The sequence below is a fragment of the Pipra filicauda genome, unplaced genomic scaffold (genome assembly GCF_003945595.2).
Source record: "Pipra filicauda isolate LSUMZ 115617 unplaced genomic scaffold, ASM394559v2 scaffold2_size9829703_pilon, whole genome shotgun sequence".
NCBI classification, from domain to species: domain Eukaryota; kingdom Metazoa; phylum Chordata; class Aves; order Passeriformes; family Pipridae; genus Pipra; species Pipra filicauda.
The window spans coordinates 70,775-90,999 of record NW_024104421.1 but is presented as its reverse complement, the minus strand read 5'-3'; the positions used below and the strand labels follow the sequence as shown (position 1 = coordinate 90,999).

Here is a 20,225-nt window from a genome sequence, read left to right as displayed (position 1 = left end):
GGCTGAAAATATGGCACATGCTTGGGGATATGCTTAGAGGAATCTGATGCAGTTGGACTGCCTTGCATCACAAGACTTCCCCCTTTGGCTCACCGAATCCGCGAGCAGCCTCTTGCTGGCCTCTCCCACCATGCGGATGGCAGCATCCACATCACGCTGCCCTGGCAGGCAGTTAACGCAGCGGTTCAGGGCCTGTGACACTGCCTTGGCCACCTGCAGAGAAGTAAAGAGTGGTCACCATCTCCCAGCCAGCCTCACATCCTTTCCACAGCCTGACAGGGCACACTGGGGTACCCACTCTCCCCACCTGGGCCAGGCGCTGCTGGCTCTCTGGGTCACCAGGCTTGGCCACTGCCTTTCGCGCCTCCTCGATGAGGTTGTTGGCTTTATCCATGACGTCGCTGGCACACTCCAGCATGGCATTCTGTGCCTGCGGGTTGGAGGTGTTGGCCGCCACACCACGGGCAGCCTGGCTGAGCGAGCGCAGGGCCTGGGCCACTTCCCGGGCAGCGATTCCTGTGGGGATGGAGAGGTCAGTGCCCGTCAGCTCAGTGTCCCCTCTTCCAGCCCTGCTGCTGAGGCCAGTACCTGTGTAGTTCTCATTGCCCTGGGCCACCTCTCCCAGGAGGTGAGCGATGGCGGAGCTGACGGCTTTGGTGCTGTTCCCCAGGTCCTGGGCACACTTCTCCATCTGCAGGAGGATGAGTTGGGACATGTTGGTGAGCTGCCTCAGAGTCCACCCTGCATCACCCTGAGCCACCCTTTCCTGTGCCCTCACCGTCTCTCCTGGCAGAGGCTTGAGCTTGCCATCGCGGGCAGCTGCCTTGGCTTCCTGCAAGTCCCTCTCCAGGCTCTGCACCAGACCCAGTGCAGAGTCTATCTCCAGGGGTCCGCACGCCTCCTGAGCCTGTGATGGGGCAGAAGGGAAGGTGAGAAGGTGACCACTGAGCCCACCTGGCTGCGGCAGATATCACGACCTGCCACCGGGCTATCCCCACTGTCCTCTCCTGCTCTGCACAGCCAGCTGCACTCTCCTGCTGTGGGATGGGAGACCCAGCCTCTCACCTTCTGGGCTGCTGTGCGGAGCTCAGCCAGAGCTGCAGCCAAGTTCTTGGCACACTGGCTGAGCTGCATCGCAGAGGCTTGGTCCGTGATGGTGGGGACAGTGGCCTTGGCTGCAGCTACCATCTTCCCACCAGGCTGTCAGGCCAAAACAAAAAGCAGTGAAAAGGGGATGAACATGCAGCATGTCAGTTGAACATATACAGAAGGTCCTCCAGTATCTTAGGAGGGCCAAGCATGGTAGGAAAGCTGTAATGCCAGAGCCAGCATGGGAAGCTCTGGGCAGCGTGGGTACCTGCAGGAAGTTCTGACTGGCAGCAATGAGAGCCAGCTGGGCGCTGGGGCTGTCTGGCTGGGACTGGCTTCCACGCACACCCTGAACCAGCATTGGGATCTGCTCTGCCACCACCTGCCAGAGAAAAACGGTCACCGGAGAACCATGGTCAGAAGAAGATGGATCCAACCCAGGACTGGCAATCAAAGGATCAGCTCCTGGGGGGCCTGAGTGAGGACCCCAAGGTCCTGTCTGTCCACTGTGGCTGATGGGAGATGGGATGGGGAGGAGCACAGGCCCAGTCCTTACCTTGCAGCTCTGCACCAGCTGCTGCTGGGCAGCAGGGTTCTTGTTGGAGGAGGAGGCGTGCTGCGCGGCAGCGATGGTCTGGGTGGCGGAGGCGGCGGCCTGCTTGGCTGCATGCTGGCACAGGGAGGCATGAGTTAACACTGGCAGCAGGGCAGTCTGTCTCGAGCCACCCCCCACGCACCAGGGCCCATCTGCCCTAAACAACTTCTCCTGTGCCTATATCTGTGACACTGGAGCACCCCCAGCACCCTCGATGCCCAGCGCCCCAAAGTAACACGGTGCACACACGGGAAGGGAAGGGAGGTCTCTGCATGATGCAGCACAGATGCTGTGCCTGAAAAGGACTTTATTCTGCTGGAGAATGCAGGGATGTGGGGGCTCCTGGTCAGGCCTTGCTCGCTGACTGTGCCTGTTTGCCCTCCACAGACCCTTGCCCAGCATCTCACCTCCAGCTTGTGTACGAGCTTCTTCTTGATGGCATTCTGGGCTGCGGCATTGGTTGCCATGCGCAGCCCCTCTGCTGCCTCGCGCAGCCGCTGCTGCTGCTCCTCACTGTCTGGGTGGGCTGCAGCTCCCTGGAGAGAGCAGAAAACCCATCACACCTCGCAGGGACCACGGAGTCCCTCGTCCTCCTGAAGCAGCACATGCTCTGGCCTGATGCCACAGAGTCCCCCACAAGGTAGCCTGGCTACTTATGGTGCTGGGGAGATGTCCAAAGCCTCTCCAGTAGAGCCCAGCAGCAGGAGAGGGAACAGCTCCTCTGCTACCACCCACAGCTCTGGGATGAGCCTACCCCACCGCACAGGTCCCTTACTCTGGGAACTGCTGCCCCACACAGGGGCTGCTCGTCCCCTCCCCAGCACTGAGCCAACAGTGTTGGACAGGGCTGGGGGCCAAAGCCAGCATCCACCCTCCCCCACGCACTCACCTTCGCAGCCTCCACCATCTTGGCAGTGGCATCAGCCAGGATCTTGGCTGCACTCAGAAGCTTGCGTGAATTCTCCAGGTCAGTCTCTCCCTCAGCGTCGGCTTTGATGGCATTGACAAGGTCTGAGGTGGCCTGGGCTAGAATACGAGCCTGACGCACCATCTCCCCTGGAACAGAATGGAAGTGTGGCCCATTAGCAAGCCCCAAGGGCTCCCCACTACTTCACTATCCACCATGCTCTAATGTGGGTGCCATCAGCTGCTCTCACCTGCATCGCCCATGGAGCTGAATATGTTCTCGGTGACGTTGAGGATGGTGTCAGTGGCCTGGTCGTAGCGCCCGATGGGCTGCCCGCCCAAGGCGTGCTGCTTGATGTGCTGCAGCAGGTCATTGAGGGCCTGGGTGACAGCCGTGGCTGCCACCCCCACCTGCTTCAGGAGCTGGTCATCACTGGTGGCTGCCTTGGAGGCCTCCACGCAGCCCTCAGCTGACTTGGCCACCAACTTGCCAGCCTCAATCAGTTGCTCCTGGCAGACTGGGGAACTGATTGTGGGAGCCACAACCTGGAAGGGAGGAGAAAGGTTGGGCAGTGAGTGTGGTAGGCTCCTTGTAGGGGCTGGGCAGGGACAGCTATCCCAAACTTCTGCTCCTCCAAAGAGGGTACTCCTTGCTTGGGCACAGTAGCAGGGACCCAGTCAGAGGCAGCCACACTCCCTGTGCCACACTCCCAAAGTCCTGCCTTAGGACATGTGATTCTGGCACACCTAGGACCCCACCATGAAGCTGCCCCCCCCGCCAGGTGAAGCTTGCAGCCACGCTGAGGCAAGGGTTAACCCTGCTGCTTACCTTGGTGCAGGCCACGAGCTGGGAGGTGGAGAGGGCGCACTGGGTGGCTGCAGCGATCACCTGTGTCTGCAGCGCTGCGTCTTCCGTTTTCTGAGCCACGTTCTTGGCTTTGAGCACTAGTGTAGCAGCAGCACTGGCCACTGCCTTCGCCAGCTGCATAAGCATGTCCTGGGAGGGGACACAAAGGGTCAGCGAGGCAGCCATGGCAGTGGGAATGGCCGCAGCCATCTGCAGGGCTCTCGTGAAATATTCAGAGGGGTAATGTGAGCTCTCAGGGGCCTTTCATCCACTCTGTCCCAGCACCAGCAGCACCGAATACCTGGCAACACCTTGACCCCATCTTTTCTGTGTCCTACAGCTGGCTCTGAGAGGCAGCCTGCACTGCCACAAACACTACCCACAGCAGCTCGGGCAATGCTCAGCATCATCCCAACACCCACTCCCTAGGCAGCCATCCTTCCTTGATTGTACTGCTGGCACTGCCTGGATTTGCATGGGATTTGCAAACATTTGAACACAGCAAAAAAATGACAAACCCTTACAGTCAAATGGCAGGTGCAAGCCATTCATGGCACAGACACACTGGGGGCAGCTGCCAGTCTACAGGCTCATACCACTGGCTCATCCCACCAGCAAGAGGTGAGCAGGAGATGCTCTCATCACCTGTACTGCAGGCATGCCAGCTATTTTCTATTCTAGCTTGTTGGCTCATCTCTGCTGTTATTCCTGGGGCTAAAGGAGAGGTACATGACAACGCAACCAGCCTCGTCTCCCCAGGGTGGCAGGAAAGCCATGAGGCCACTCTGCTAGCACACAACAAGCAGTAACCAATACAGCAAACTGCTTTCCTGCAGGGCATCAGACATGACAGGACGCTGCAGCCCTCAGGATTAGCCCCTGCAGCACATTGCCAGTGAAAACTGGCAGCATTAGTGCTAAACACCAAATGCTTGGAGCGAAGACCCTGGTAGGGCAGGGCAGGGCTCTCTGCCTGTTGCCAACCTCCTGCTGTGAGCGCTCACAGCGAGTGGCCCCACACTCCCTGACAGGGAAACCTCCAGCCACCAAACCAGAAGTGTCACAGCATCCCCTTGCCTCCTGCAAGCCAAGACTACTTCGCTACAATCCGCCACCTTTTGCGACAGGAGGAAAGATCGGAGAGAGCATGCACCCATTTTCAGAGTCCCCAAACCACTGCATCCGAGCCCAAGGAGGGAAGTAGATACACTCGGGTCTGACACCTGTGAGGCAGAACTTACTGCTGTACAACTGCAAATTGTCTTCCAGGTCCTAAATCTGCCCCTTGGGGATGCTTTGTCCTGGCACTGCTGCCTGGTCGAGCATGGCTTCCTGCCCTGGTGCTAGCTTTTCTGTTCCCTTTGGATATTTGTCAAGGCCTTTCTGCTCATGTCGAGGCTCTGTGGCTGCCATGAACAGAAACCTCTTCTTTCCGGAGTCTGTTTTGAACTATACTACGGCTGGATCCTCCTGCCCAGCACAGTGTGCTAACCTCCCTTGTGCTGGAAGGAGCAGTCATGGGAAAGCCAGCCAGCTGGAAGTCAGCTCATCTAAAATCTCCCCATAAGGCTCCGGCTATCCTGGGCCTCCGATGGGGGTAGCAGGCAGGCAGCTCCCACAGGCAGGGAGCAGCAGGCAGGAGCTGCAAGGGAGGACTCCCAGAGCAGCACTTGCCCAAGCAGTGACCCGAATGTATGGACTTCTGAGAGCCAATCGCCAGGAAAGCAGAATTTTTCAAGAGCCCTTCTTCAAAGAGTTCAGATGACAGTTCCCAGAGGAGCACCCCTCATGTCGGAGACAGCAGGGACCACCAAGCCATGCCTACAGCCCTGTTTTACCGTCTTTGGTTCAGAGGCAGGCAGGATCCAAGTACACCGGCTTTCTGGGATCTACACGGGAATCCACAAGATAAGAGGTGTTATATCAGTGGCACTAGGGATAGAGATGGGCAATGGCCTGTCGCCTCCCCGACAAAGTCACCGCTGGTACCGGACACACTTCAACCCAGAGCCCTCCTGCCAGGTCCTGTGCAAAGGCTGACGGATTTAGGGAGTGGGTGTCCCCAGTTGCTGCTGGGTGCACTCACCTGGAACCGGGGGTCGGTGTCGCTCTCCCCGATCTGCTGCAGCAGCTCCCCGCTGGTCTGGCCCACGAGGCCGGCAGCCTGCAGGAGATTCTGGCGAGGCTGCAAGGAACAAGGCATAATCAACACCGGGCCAGTGAGCAAACCCTAAAACCCCACTCAATGGTTCCACTCAGCTTCCCCCTTCCCCTTGGCCCCACAGCCACTCCTGCCCCCCACCTCAGCGCTGGCAGGCTGTGCTGTTTTCAGCAGGTCTGAGACGGCACTGGCCAGGTTCTTGGCTGCCTGCAGAAGCTGCCGCCCATTCCCTCCCTCGTCTTCCATCAGCGCAGCCAGCAGCTTCACGCCCTTGGACATCTCCGTCAGGTTGGAAGAGATGGTGGTGACAGCGCAGCCCACGGCGGTATAGTCCGTGTCTGCTGGATCCCCTGCCCAGGAAGGAGACAAGATAAGATGGGATGCACTTCAAGTGATGCTCCAAGAGCATCCACACACCTGTCACTGATGTGGTTTTTCTTTCCAGGAGCAGGGGGAGAGACCCTCTGGCTCCTGAGCCTGAAAGGTTGCTGTATCAGCTGAGATTTGGCAGGAGAGCCTGGGGAAAGGGAGCTGCACTGTGCCATGGCTATGCCTCAAGCTATGGCACAGACCGGGCAACATGCTTCTGGTCCAGATCATGGCTGGTCAAATAGGGGCCGGAAGGAAGGACTGGGCAGAGCACAGGCAGGGGTCTAAAAGCCAGGTGAGCTGTGGAGGATGGCCAGCTCTACAGGGATATCAGCAGCCTTTGGGGCTGATTTATTTCTAGCTGGGGCAGGCTGGCACCTCCAGTTTATGATGCAGGGCAGGAGCCCTGTCCTTCAACCAAACAACAGAGAGCCTTCTCCAGAACTGGGGCATCCCTCTTCTCCAACCCTCCACATACCTGCAGTGAGGTTGACCACTGAGGCTGTGCCAGCAGTGATAGCATCCACTTGGGAGTGGATCTCATGCTTAGACTCATCCATTTTGTTTTTGCGCCAAGCTTTGGATGCCTGAAATGGGGAGAACAAGATCAGGAGATGGTGGCAGAGGTGGTGGGTAGCAGCACACATGCTCATACAGAAGAACACAGGGAAGAGGATATAAAGAAAAGACAAGGAAGACCTGTGACCACCCAAAACTCTCCAGTCCATTCTGAACAAGCAACACAGTCAAATGTCCCCTCCATATCTGCCCGCAGGGTGGGATACTGTGGGAACAAGCTCAGTCACTCTGCACCTGCATTTAGTTAATCGGAATCAAAAGGGAGGATTGACCTTGGCTAAGTGCTTTGAGGGAGAGAAAGTTATGTCTCAAAGTGGAAAACCACTTTAACCAGCCTGCATAAGCGTGTGATTTTCTCTCATGGCTGAACACAGCTACCACTCGATGCAAGTGTAAATGTGTGGCATCAAGGCACTGGTTTGGGACAATCCTGGGAATTCCAGTTAACTAAAGGAAAAACTCCAGGTGCTGTTTATGAGAGATTATGAATAAAAGGGGAACGCCGAAAAGTGTCAGGGGGCAAGACCTGAAATCAGACTCTGTGTGTGCAGTCTCATTTTCTCCTTCAGCACCCATACCTGGCGACGCCATCTCTTTTCAGGCAGCAGATCTTCCAGGAGCTGCTGGCACTTCTCCTGGGAATGTGACCAGCCTCACCCAGCCCACCTAACAACCTCCAGCAAGGTCCACCCCCAGCACACCACGTCCACCTGGCACTCACAGCATCCTGCCCGAGGGGTGGCAAGGTCTCGAAGTCGTCCAGCGTGGCCTGAGCTGCATGCACAGCCTGCATGCTTGAGTTGATGGTGCCAGTCAGAGCTTGCTGGGCTGAGGTCTGCAAACACAGAGACAGACCGAGGTATGCTGAAGGCTGGAAATCTAGGCTTAAATAATTTGCTCCCCTGCAACGTGCCGTTGATGACAGTGCTCTAGGTAGGTCTCCACAAAGTGAGGTACACTTAACAAGAAGGGGAACTTGCTCTGCAACTCCCATTGGGAAATGCCACATCCCACCATAGGTACAAGCAAGTCTCACAGTTAACTAGCTGGGCTCTGTTGCAAACCAAAGCACTAGTGGGGTTGTCCAGGCACAACCTGAAGGAGAGGCTGCAGCTGCCTGCCAGGGGAAAATGCTGGGGTGTAGCTCAAGTTTGCAGAGGGGGGTGCAGGAGTATGCCAGCTCAGCAGGCCCATGACACCAGCGGCACAGAGCCCCTGCCCTTCCAGGAAGGCAATGCCTGGCCACAGACCCAAATGAACAGGTCTGCATAAGACCAACAGGCACCTCTCAGAGTTTGTGTCCTGTGGTGAGCACTGGGAGAGCTTACCAGGGGAGGCATGTGCCCTCGGTGCATCTGGCCACTGGTGATTTGCAGTTGAGGCTGCGGCATCGTGCCCACCTGGAAGTTTTCTGGCCCTCCAGCCCCCGTCCGCATGATGGCTGGCAAGGCCACTGAGCCCAGCTCCGCCTTGCCTACACGGTTAAACTGCTGCTGCAAGACTGTCGACCTGAAAGGGGAAGAAATACCAGGTGAAGCAATGCCCATGGGCACAGAACCAGGCTCTCCGGGAGAGCTGGCACCAAAGGACCGCCAGCTCTTTCTCCAGATATCCTGTCCTGCAAGTTTGGCTGGAGCCCCCTCTCCATTCAACTTCTGTTTGGTAACTGTCTTGCTCCTGGAAGACTTACTTCTTTGGAGACACAGAATCTTCCAGCATGGTGGACTCCTCATCCCCCTCCAGCCCAAAGTGGTCTTTGCTCTTTTTCTGTGGAGGGAAAGAGAAGTGTCAGACAGCACATACCTCCAAACCTTCCCCTCCTCCTGCAGCCCAGACACTGTACCAGAGCTGCAGAGCTCCCCTGCCCCATCTCCAGCTCTTTCAGCAGTACCATGTGCCAATGGCTGTCTGGAAGCAGTTGGAAGGGGCACCCTGCACCCCTCTCCAGGGAGGATCTGGTTATTAGTGCTCTCCTCAGCACAGCCTCACCTTTTTCAGGATGATATCTATGTAGCCAGCAATCAGCTGGGCGATCTGTTCCCCCTCCGTCGTCTGCACTGAGTAGTAACCATCCTGGTAATCTCCAAAATCCTGCAACAGCAGGGCACAGGGTAGCACCGGAGCAGGGCACTGGCGGCCACCCTGAGCCCCTCTGGTATGCGCTAAGCACCCGAGCGCCAGCCTCTGAAACAAGAGCTGGGAGAGGCCCCAGAGGATGGCAGGGCTGTGCCACCGTGGGGCAATACCCAAGAGGGGGGCTAAGTGAGAGTAGCCCCCCACGGGGGCACCAACAGGGAGGGAACGTGGAGGACCAAGTGCTGGTCCCTACCAGGGTGAAGCTCTTGGGTGAGGCTGCCCAACGCTTGATGTTGGTCAGGCTCCACTCCTGAATCACTTCCTTGGTTTTCTCATCCACACGCATCACACACTCCTTGGTGATCCCCAGCAGCCGTGGCACCAGCTTGTTCTTCCCCTTCATCTTCTCCTGTGGGCCACAACACAAGGGCTGTGGGCTACCCCCAGGATGGATCTATCCAGGCAGAGACCTTTGTGGCCTGTTATGGCTACCAAACACTCCCAAGGCCATGCTTTCCAGTGGTGACAACCACCACATGGAGCTTGAAAAGGAGAAAAAGTGTGAACCCAGGAGTAGGAAGGCATTGCACGGGGAAAGGCATGAAGGAGAGGTGGACAGTGGAGATGTAAGGAAAACTGGAACAATGTGAGTTGAGGGGTAGTAGCTGGAGGCACAACAGAGGGAGGGATGCTGAAGAGGAGGAATTTTGGTTGGTGAGAAGTGGGACCAGGGGGGCTGCTGCTCTACCTTGACCAAGAAGAAGGAGACCCCGTAGGTCTTGAGGGAACGGGCAAGTTTCACATAGCGAACTTTGGCCTCAATCTCGCTCATGTTCCCGCAGTTCTTGTGGGCCTGTGACAGCAAAGACAGAACATTGCACCAGGATTCATAGTCCTGCTAGTGCCACCATTCCACAGCCTTTCCAGGCTCTCCCTACCCCACCAGCATCCCCTGCTACAGCATCCCTCTGATCTCTGGTATATCTCAGGAGTTGCCTTGTCTGCCCACCTACAGCTCCTGCTCCTGTTTCCTTCCCACCACACTGCTATGTGCTGCCTTCCGTGACAGTAGCAGCCTCAGCCTTTAGTGAGGAGGAACAAAAAGCCCAGCTTTCAACCTCCCTGCTGCACATACCATGAAGATCTTGCGCTCCCCTTTCTGCTTGATGTACTCCTTAGGCAGGAAATCCTTGAGCCTGCCAAGAGACAGGCGAGCCGGTTAGCAGAGAGCCCAAAGTCAGCACCTGTCTTTGACTACGAGGATGCCCAACCCAAAGCCTCAGACAAACACCTGCCAGGGCATGAGCTGAGAGTCTTTGGGAGCAGGAAGGATGCGGGAGAGGTTGTTGCAGCTACAAAAGCTGTCCTTGGAGATGCCCTAGCTGAGAGTGGGGTGGAGGTGCTTAGGATGCAGCCCTTTGTGTGGCATCAGGGCGGGCTCTATGGTGGGCTGGGGACCCCCATTGGAGCTGCTGCATGTCCCTGCAGGGGTGCCAGAGGGAGCAGGATGGCAGGATAGGGGGCTGGCACACCTTGTGGCTGGTGTGGATCTCCACACTTGGGCACTGTGCTGTAAGGAGGAGAGGGGCTGCGCCACAGGCAACCAAACCCCTGGAGCCCCACAGGGCAGTGTGGTGCTGGGTGCTGCCAAGCTGCTCCAGACCCTTCAAGACAAAGCCCAGGGGCTCCTCAGGACACTCACTCCAGAAAGCCTGGCTTGTGCTTCTGCTCGTTGTGTGGCCCAAACTGGATCTGGCACTGGTGGCCAGCAAACTCGCAGGCTTTGTCAAAGGAGACAGGGTGGGAACCGTTCAGGATGTCGTCACGAGCCTGTGTGGGAATAGAAGACACTGCTGTGAGCTGGGCAGCCACGCAGCCCTGCCACTGCTCCCCCCTACACCAAGTACAACATGTTTTCCAGAGTTAAAAGAAATTGCCCTGAAAAACAGGAGGATCTGGGACCAGGCTGTCCCCTATGGGGAACAGCATCAAGCCTGGGAGAGAAACAGCAGCAGCACTTCAGGATGATTCCTACCCGACAGCTGACACGGGATTCCTTGGGGAGCTCTGGAGTACACAGAGGGCAGGGCTAGGATTGCCAGTGTTGGCTCTTACCCAGGAGATAACTGGGTATCCTGAAGTACCCCCCATGGTGGCTCCTCCAGGGGCTGGCACTTGGCAGTGGAGCCAGGTGCCCTGGGAAGCTGTACCTGCACGTAGAGCAGGTTGAGCTGCACAGGATCTCGCGAGTCCACGTTCTGGTCAGAGTAGAAGAACTTGCGCCGCAGCAGCAGCGTTTCATTGTCGTCAATGCCTTGCTCGCGCAGGGTCCGGCCATGGTCCAGCCAATTCACTGCAGGCAATGCCAAGGCATAAGCAGAGGGACAGGCGCTGAGGCAGGGCTGGTCCTGGCCCTGGGGCTGCTCGTGAGGAGTGAGGAATGGATGCCCGCCTCGTGCATCCTGGCTCTCACCCCTCTCTCCTGGGCCCCCAGGCAGGAGACACTCCAGGAGGTGTGTGCACACATTCCCTCATTATAGTCCTCTCCCCTCCCCCGACTGGCTCTTCCCCTTGCAGGGGGTTCCCTGCTCCCCTCCTCATTGCCCTCAGCACAGCCTGACCCCATCTCCAGCACATCCAGGCACCTACGCTCGTCATCTGTGTGCAATTTCTGCTTGAGCTTCTCCATCTTCTTCTCATCTCGCAGCAGGGTCTTGTCCTTCTTGAGGGTGCCAGTAACCTCCTCCTTCTTCTCTTCCATAATCTCCCGAACAAGCGAGTACTCATCATAGTTTGTGATGCCTGCAGAAGAGCAGAGAACCAAACTCAGCATGATTTTGCTGCCAAATACAAAGCACGGAGCAACACAGAGGTGCTGAACAGTGTGCCCTCCTCAGTGTGCCCTCCCCAAGCACCCCTTGGACACCCATGCTGCTAGGCCATCTGCTGCAGAGCTGCTGCCACTCCCCCAGTAGCCCGTCAGATGCTGCCATCTCTCCCCACCTCCCTTCTTCCCCCTGTTGCTGCCCTCTCCTCTCACCAATTCGGGCACAGATTGTCATGAGCATGTCCGTGACAGTTTTGGAGTCATCCACCATCACCGTTTTCACTGTCCCATCCAGCATGCGGATCTTCAGGGGCCGCTGCTTCTTCTTGTATTCCATGGTATCCTGAAGGTACAGCAGAGCACAGCTCCCAGTGGTGGAACCCACATCCCACCGTCATGCCAACAGCTCCCAAATGCCCAGTGGAATTGTGGGGGGACATAGTGTGCTGCAGAAGATGATGGAAGGCAGCAGGGCAGGCACCCACACCATCTCCACACTGTGGGCACATCCAACTGTGCAGCCAAGGCTGGAAGGATGTGGGATGGACACTTACCCCATTGCGAAGCATGTAGTAGTCCAGGGCCTTCCCAGCCTCCAGCCAGATTCCTTTCTTTGGGTCTTCATCCGAGAGGAACAGCCCAAAATCATTGGCTGAAAAACAGGTAAAGTCTCTGCCAGGGGAGTCCTGAGAAGGACAGGGCCACCAAGATGCCAGTCTGTGCCCAGGGATGTGCATCAGTGCAGCCCAGTGCGTGAAGCACAGCAGCACTGTGAAAGCTGGAGCCTAAACCCAACGAGTGGGTAACAAAGCTGGCAAGCAAGCTCCGAGGTGCACGTTTTACCACAGTTATCTATGGAAAAAATCATCTGAAGCATGCCTACACAATGCCCAACTTGGAACTGACAGACACCACAGAAGGGAGAGCTTGCAGTTGTGGTTGACAGCTCTCCAAAATCTTCAGTGCAATGTGTAGTAGTGGTGAAAGCAAGGTAATAAAGTCTTGGATCACCAGGAAGGGTGCTGGGAACTGGTATATACAATCTAGGCAATTGACACCTTGAGTACTTTGTGGTGGTGAGGTCTGCATCTCCCCAGGACACAGAAGAGTTTGAAAGGATGCAGACAGAGGCAATTTAAATGATGGAACTTTGGTGTGCGGGATGAGAATTGCTGGGACTCCTCTGTGGAGGAGGAGGATGAAGGAGGATGAGGTGTCAGAGGTGGTGAATAATTGCTGTTCACCAAATCCTGCTCCCCTGGGGCTGGTGAAAGTGCTGCTGCTGGAGCCTGGGCAGTGGCACCTCAGCTCAAACCGCATTTTTATGCTGCTAGAGGCCAGGGCCACGCCTGGTTGTGCCCTGGAAAGGTCCTTCTCCACCTCTGCAACAACTCTGTGCCGCAGGCTGTCTTGGTTGGCTATGTTTATAACTCGTCATCTTGTTGGCAGCTCTCTTTGGGGAGGGACAAATTCCTGAGCTGCCCTGCGCCTGCCTGGCTAACACTGCCGTTAAGGATCCTACTAAACAGGGAGCTGAAAAACCACGGAGGCTTGCCATTTTATTTTTAAAGTAAAAAAAAAAAACCAACAAAACCCCAAACTGTTTTCAAAGCAAATTCCAAGAGGATAACTCTAAAGCACTGAAAACTGAGCAGCTTGTCCCAGATCCATAGGCTGGGCGGGGAGAGGCACTTCCTGAGACAGAGCAACAGCAGAGCTGGAAACTTACACTGAAGCTCCTCCAGCCCAAAGGTGACAAAAAACCAGGGCAGCTCAAAAAGGGAGCCAGAGTGCCAGTGTTTAAGGAGAACAAAGAGAAACAAAAGCTGCAAGGAAGATAGGAGAAGAAAAGCTGTAAGAAACTGAAAACAAACTTGGGAATAAGAAGTTCCCTTTAAGGCTTTTGCCTTGATGGTTTTTTATAAACAGGCTGGCTCACACCCAGGAGCAGGAAGTGCAATGCTCCTTCCAACACCAGTATAGCCCTGCATCCACAGACATCCAGTCCCTCTCTGTAACTGAAAGCCATGGTCTGCTGGACTGCTGACCAGCTGGGCATGGTGCGAGAAGGCATTTCCTTTCATCCTCAAGGAATTTGCAGCTCCCAGATGTCGCAGCACTTCCCCTCCTCTTCCCACGACTCCTGACCTCCTCTCTGCTGTCTCTCCCCCGTGGCACAGCTGCTTTCAGGGGTTGCAGGGACCCAGGAGAGCCTCTGAGACGGCGTCCCAGAGCTCCAACCCCCCCACCCATGATGGGGACAGGTCACATCCGCGTGGGCATGAGTCACGTCATGAGCCATAGGCTTAATTGGGAGCCCAGCAGCAGCAGGAAAGTGCTAGAGCTGAGAAGGCTTAGAAAGGTAAGGGAGCACCAGCACCAGGTCTCGCAGAGAGCTGCTAGTGGTGGACAGAGCCAGTGGAGACTATACATCCCCCAAGAAAGAAAAAATTTAACTTAAATGCTTATTAATGTTTGTAATGACCCTTGCAACTGTTTAAACCCACCTAGTCCTGGCTAGTGGTGATGAATGCAAGTAGGACAGAGGAGCAGAGACAAAAAGGGCAACAGGCTCAAATTGCTTCACGAATATTTCACTTCCAAATGCGGTTTCCTACCTTCCAAAGCCCCAGATTTCTTCTGGGGTGTCAAGGAGGGAGCCTAAGAAGCTCAGACCCTCACCTCAACCACGCAGGAGGACTTGGACTTTGCTCCCTCCACCCCACCACTTCTCTGGGAAAGCGCCAGAGAGGCACAGACAGAAGAGAAAAGGGAGACCAGTGAAATGCCAAAGGCACGGCAGCCAGTCCCACCACGGACTTACGCTGTCCCATCTGGGCCTCGGGCACCCGCTCACGGATCATGCGGCAGGCGTCGTACACCATGGTGGAGGGCTCGAACTGCATCGTCTTCACCACATTGCCAATGCTGATCTTCAGCGAGAGGGCAACCATGGTGGCGGCTGGGCTGTCCCCACTCCTGCGTCACCTGCCGGAGGACACGGACGGGTGAGCTGTGGCTGCTGACCCCTCCGGTGTACAGAGTCCTTCCTCCTCCTCCTCCAGCGGCACCCCTGCTCCCTGAAAACTGGGACCCAGATTCTACTGGCAAGCACCCTGTGCTGGTGAGCCTGTGAGAGGATCCCACTTTCCAGATGCTGGGATGTCCAGCCAGCACTGGGACCCTCGCCTCCTCATGCCAAGGTCCCAAAGGCAATTTTACTCACTTGCTGGAGTGACAGCAGCTGGTACCCAGCGGAGATGCTGCCAGAGAGGAGGAAGTGAGCATGCGGGAGAACACGAGATAAAAAACTGTGGGAGAGCACGATGGAAGGAGTTATAATTAAACCTGTGATGACACAGAAGCCACAAGAGGAAAACCAAGCTTTGACCCAGAGCTGGCAGGCCCCTGCCCCAGCTATCAGGGCCCTCCATGCCACCAGCAGAGCATGCTGAGCTGGCACCCTGAGCATAGAGGGACGGAAAAGCCTGAAGCTGCTCAGGGAGGCAAGATAAGGGCACCAGGGACAGACCTCACATGTTAAATACAATTACCTGTGGAAAGCACCACTCACACCCAGGGAGTGCTCAGAGATCAGGGTCTGGGGCAGCAGCTACTGGCACAAACCCAGGGCTGGGGAGCCTGTGCACAGGATGATGCATAGGAGGGCAAGGGACCAGCCATGGCAAGGGCATGCCAGAGCAGCACCACACCATCTGAAACAGCAACCAAGCTTGGTCCAGCCTGAAGCATCAGGCCCCAACCTGATGCTCTCCAGGAGTGACATGCCTTTTCCTCTCTCTCAGAGACTGCTCACTAGGAGGAGTCCCCCTGTTCTGCCGACTCAAGCTGCCTTGTCCTTAAACCCCAGTGGTGGGAGGATACAGTGTGGGATGCACCACATCTGCGTGTTCTCTTTTAGATTGATTTGCTCCTACCAGGCTTCCTATTAAGGCTGTCAGGGAAAGCTTATCGTGCATCCTCAGCTTGGCCTGGGAAGGTTCTTGGGCAAAATGTGCTGGCAGCCTTCCTTGCACTGCAGCAGCCCACAGTGAGTCTGTGCATCCCTGCCCAGCGCTGCCAACTCGTCCCCTGGAATGGGGTACATCAGTGGAGGCTGTTCCCAAACACTGTCCTGAGCTGACTAGGGGCAGGATCTGCATCCAGTTTTGGCCAGGAGTCAGAGGGCAGGGGCTCTGCTCCTGCAGAACCAGGGAGCCATGCTCACCAGCATGCGGAGTGGGAGGCAGGGACCAAGGAGCGTGCCGCCTCCGCCAGCACATGGAGCCGCTCCAGCTCTGCATTCCTGAGCCGTTCTGCAATGTTTCTGCGGAGGCCCGTGGCCCCCACTGTCTCCGCTGCTGAGGAATGAAATGCATTTCGGGTCCGGAGCAAGGGAGCCCATCGGCACAGGGAATGAGGTGGCAGAGGCACCCGCCCATGCCATTGCCATCTCTCCAGAAGCACCAGCAAAACTGTGAGCTGAACAAACGAGGAACACCCTGTCATGGAAAGGGTTTTCCAAGTATTTTATATGCAGGGCGGGCTGCTGCGGTCACCAGGCCAACTTCTCTATATCTAAAAATATTCTCAAGTTGAGCATAAAGCTGCTTTCCATCTCTCTGCAGGAAAAGGAGAACATGCCACCGCCACGACAAGGTCAGAGACCATAGAGGAAGGGGAGGGGAGGACGCCGGACAGTAGAGAGGAACTGAGAGGAGCCAGGCTGCCATTTCTGCATCCTCTTCTTGCCCTCCCAAAGTCACCCAAAATCCAGCACTGCACCACTGGTACCCCTTAGCACACCCTTCACAAGGGCCATCATGCTTTCCAAGACCTCACAGGAAGATGGGGAAGGTGACTGCTCAAGCCTTCCCACTCTCAAACTCTTACAAAAACGACAGAGCTAGGCAGGGAAGATGCTGACAACATCAAGGAAGACCTCAGAGAAAGGGTAGGTGGTTCACTTTAATTCCCATATTCTGTGGAAAAAGTTCAGGCTCCAGCAGCTGAACTTTGCTGACAGCAGCGTCTAAAGCCGAAATGCTCCCTGCTGCATGAAGGACACCTCCTGAAACCCTGGAGAGATTTGTCAGCAAATGTGGCAATTAATCACATGAGGTTTGCAAATCCTCTGCCTGCTCTGAGGGCACCAATTCAGGGCTCAACCCCTGCAGACCTCTCCCTGCTGGGAACCGCGTGGGGAAGGAAAAGCTGGACTAGACATAACGGATGAGACAGCGTGGGAGCCTGGCAGCACAAACCAGAAAAATAAAAGGACAGTGAAATTCAAGCTGTTCCCCTGGAAAGTAAAAAACCAAAAAACCCCAAACAAACCAAGTCTTGATGAACACACACCAGATTTCTGTGCTGTCTCACCTCCAGAGCAAGCGCATCCATTTGCAATCAGTTGTCACTATGCAAAGGGCATCGGAGCAGCTGGATTAACACACTTCTGCATTTTACACCAAGCTGAGTGCAACCCTTTGAACCACAGGCACGTTCCTCAGCTGATCCCAAAACAATGAGGGGGTGGGAAGGAGGCCTTGGTGGGGTCCCACCACTTCCCTGAGGAGTTGTTGCGGCTTCCTCCCGTCTCACCCCACAATAGGTGAACAAAACCAAAGCAGTGGTGGAGGTGTAAGGACAGGGTCAGCACAGGCAGGGTCAGTGCAGGCAGCACTGTGCCGGCCTGAGGAGCCACTATGTCTCTGCTGGGACCACTGACAGCGAGTTTTCCGTCACGTGACGTAACTGCTATATTTGTGTCGGCCGAGTTCAGTGCTGCAGTAACGGCTACAGAGGAGGGTTTGTGTCTTAAAATGACCAAAAAAAAAAAAAATCAACCAAAATTCAGCTGCAGCCTGCTGGAACGCTCGTGGCGAGTTTCTAGAACAAGATGAAAAATCTTCAAATGCAACAATTTTGCCATTTTTAATACGCCCTTTCTAAGGGATACTCCAGATGAGGTTTGAGGGTTGTTTTTTTTTCTTTACAGCAATACCCAATTTCACCTGGGAAAGACCCCACTCCTGACCACCTCTGGACTGCAGAAAGCTTTATTACCTGCAAACCACCACAGTGCCAGGGTTTTCCACAGACATGGGGCCCCATCACTATGGCCACTGGCACAGCCAGGCAGGTAGCAAGCATCCAAAATGCAATGCCTGTCAGCAGTGGCTTGGCTGGTATGTTGGCATCTACACAATCAAATGGGTCAAAATTAAGCTAGTAAGAAGCTGGACCAGGCTCTAGCTGGGTTCCCCAGTATGGGACCAGTACACGCAGCCACAGAAGGCACTGGGGGCAGACACGGGAACGGGAAGGCTGAGCCAGCAGCCCCAGCTGGCGATGGTGCCACATGCTCTGCCCAGTTCCTCTTTCCCAGCTGCACGTACATGTCAGATGGGAAAGCAGTTTCTTCTCTTCTGCTGAGGCCAAGCTTGCATGAGCTTGGGGAGCATGAGCAGCTGGCAAGGCCAGACACAGCACCCCTGTGACCACTCAGCTGTCACCCATGGTTGGGACAGGAGCATCCTCTCACCCTCACAGGGAAGCAGCCCTGCTCTGCGTGGGAAATGGGCAGCCGACGGGCAGCTGGGCTGGGGGATCACAGCCGTCACCTCCTGCCTGCTCGCTTGCAATGAGCTGAACCAGCTCTGGCCTTTAACTGCCCATGTTTCACATGCACCCTCAGGCCTGTCTGCTCCTGTGGACATCCCCTGCCCTCCAAAGGGATGGAGCAAAAACTGTGGCACCTCCAGACTGCCCACTGCCAAGGCAGGCATGGGGACAAGGGGGACTCCAGCTACAGCCTCTGCTGAGTTCTTCGTGAGCTGGGCCTCTGGCACAGGACCCAAAAAGCAGGTGCTGGGGTGCACTGGGTGCTCTCACGACCTGTGGAAACCACTAGGTACCCTGATCCAGGCACATATGCTTCCCAGGGCAAGTGACTTGCCCAGCACTGCACTGCCGGACAGGCAGAAAGGGGAAAGCAAGAGGAGAACGGGGCTGAGTTTTTAGGGTCTTTTCCACCCAGTGGCCAGCAAAGCTCAGTTCCGGAAACAAGGGTGCCCCACAGGTCCCCATTCTCTCTTACTCAGCTTTCTCACTCCCCTTCCCTAAATCTGCTGGGACGTGTCACTTCGGGAAGCACCAAATTCCTTCTGCTGCTGTTCAGCAACTTGCACACTTGGCCGGTGCTCCTCACGCACCATGAACGGCTCATTTAGCACCTGGGGCGTTTCACCCCATGTTCTGTGGGGGGAGATGTGGGGTTCAAACCCTTTACTGGGCAACTCACAGGTTCCGATAAAGATAAAAATCCGAAAAATATGTCCCCTCCCCTTCTGAGCAGCGAGGCTCCGGGAGAGAGAAGAAGGGAGTAAACAATTATTGCTACCAAATATGGGTCTAACAGCCAGCGATGAAGGCACGGCAGAAGCATGTAGACATCCTGCCGGCAGATTCAAAGGGACGGGGAGCTTGCAGGGGCGCGGGCAGGATCCGGCAGGGAACAGGCAGAGGATGGGGCAGGGTTTCCCTTGCCTGGTTAGCTGCTCCAACCGGGACACGGTGGGGACGCACGCCTTTCCCCGATGGGGGCCAGTCCCACCCTGCACGAGTCCCACTCCAGCGCCCCATCCCGGGGGTCCATGTCCAGATGTCCGTTCCGGTGGGAGCTGCTGTAGTGACCTCCCCGGCTTCGGTGCGGCCACGGGAGGGTGTCCGCTCGCGTCCCCACCCAAAACCACGCAGCGGGATGCAGACACTCTTCCCACCCGCTCTCCCACGCGCCCCGGCAGGGTGGGCAGGGCGGTGCGGCAAAGCCGGGCCCGGCCCGGCCCAGAGCTCGCACCCCGGTCCTTGGGCCGGTGTCCGCGGCCGGGCTGGTCCCGCTCGGGGACCCCCGAGGCGGGGATGCTGGCCCGAGCCTGGCCAGCGCGAACTCCGGGCCTTGCCCCGGCGGGGCAGGGCAAGGACAAGGCCGGGAATACCGCAGCCGGGAATACGGCGGCCGCGCCTGCCCGTGCCGCCCCGCGGCCTCCGGCGGCCGTCGGTGCGCGGGAGCCGCCCGCCCCGGGGGCGATGGGGGCACGCCCCAAAGCCCGAGTGAATCCCGGAAGCCCCCGGGTTACCGCAGCGCCGGGGACAAGCCCCGTCTGAAGCAGCGAGGCCCCAGTAACCGGGAAGCCGCTCCCTCCCTGCTCTCCCCCCCCCGCCCTGCCGTTCACCGGGCGGGGTGCGGGGGGAGGGTCCCCGGGACATCCGTTTCCGGCAGCCCCCCGGCAGCCAGGGCGCTGTCGGCCCGCGGGACCCCGCTTGGCGGGCCCGCCCCTCCCCGGTGAGCAGGATGCCGCATGTCCCCCGTCCCCGGTACCTGTGAGCGGGCAGGAGCAGCGCGACGGCCCCGCCGAGGCTGAGGGAACGGAGCGGGGCGGCCCCACCCGCTTCCCGCCGCGCCGCCCCCCTGCCGCGCATGCGCGGGACACGGCGCGCCCCCCGGGGCTCCCCGGCGCGGCGCGAGCAGAGCCCCGGGGACCGCGCTCCGCCCGCGCTCCGCGGGCATCCCGCTCCCGCGGCTGGCGCCGCTCGGTACCCCCGCGGCCCGCACGGACGCCCCGGGGGCTGGCCACGGCTCCACGCCCGCGCCCCCCAAGGCTGTGCTCCACCCACGAGCACGCACCGCTGCTGACACCGCACCCTCTGGGGACACCGCCGGGCGCGGGGCACCACCCAGGCTCACACGCCCCCCCGTCCCCCTCCAAGACCCTCC

The 20,225-nt window shown here is 57.4% G+C and overlaps 1 protein-coding gene across 2 annotated transcripts in view; it reads right to left on the bottom strand.

The window, feature by feature from the left end:
• TLN1 (talin 1) overlaps positions 1–20,142 on the bottom strand; it is a 35,079-nt gene extending 14,937 nt beyond the window's left edge. Inside the window, exons 1-28 of one of the 2 annotated variants that reach the window (XM_039383118.1) lie at positions 19,830–20,142; positions 14,274–14,437; positions 12,004–12,101; positions 11,663–11,792; positions 11,272–11,424; positions 10,833–10,975; positions 10,325–10,452; positions 9,758–9,818; positions 9,371–9,475; positions 8,876–9,031; positions 8,536–8,637; positions 8,237–8,313; positions 7,875–8,055; positions 7,268–7,381; positions 6,446–6,554; positions 5,740–5,948; positions 5,524–5,622; positions 3,420–3,587; positions 2,842–3,136; positions 2,574–2,740; positions 2,092–2,220; positions 1,646–1,759; positions 1,358–1,471; positions 1,066–1,200; positions 779–907; positions 589–691; positions 308–516; positions 94–213 (exon numbers count right to left, since the gene is read on the bottom strand). In XM_039383118.1, coding sequence (XP_039239052.1) covers positions 94–213; positions 308–516; positions 589–691; positions 779–907; positions 1,066–1,200; positions 1,358–1,471; positions 1,646–1,759; positions 2,092–2,220; positions 2,574–2,740; positions 2,842–3,136; positions 3,420–3,587; positions 5,524–5,622; positions 5,740–5,948; positions 6,446–6,554; positions 7,268–7,381; positions 7,875–8,055; positions 8,237–8,313; positions 8,536–8,637; positions 8,876–9,031; positions 9,371–9,475; positions 9,758–9,818; positions 10,325–10,452; positions 10,833–10,975; positions 11,272–11,424; positions 11,663–11,792; positions 12,004–12,101; positions 14,274–14,403 — 3,678 coding nt within the window. In that variant the 5' untranslated portion in view covers positions 14,404–14,437; positions 19,830–20,142. Of the gene's footprint in view, positions 1–93; positions 214–307; positions 517–588; positions 692–778; positions 908–1,065; positions 1,201–1,357; positions 1,472–1,645; positions 1,760–2,091; positions 2,221–2,573; positions 2,741–2,841; positions 3,137–3,419; positions 3,588–5,523; positions 5,623–5,739; positions 5,949–6,445; positions 6,555–7,267; positions 7,382–7,874; positions 8,056–8,236; positions 8,314–8,535; positions 8,638–8,875; positions 9,032–9,370; positions 9,476–9,757; positions 9,819–10,324; positions 10,453–10,832; positions 10,976–11,271; positions 11,425–11,662; positions 11,793–12,003; positions 12,102–14,273; positions 19,779–19,829 lie in introns of those variants that run through there. The other variant, XM_039383117.1, reaches the window with a different exon arrangement.
• Between the last annotated feature and the right edge of the window lie 83 nt (positions 20,143–20,225).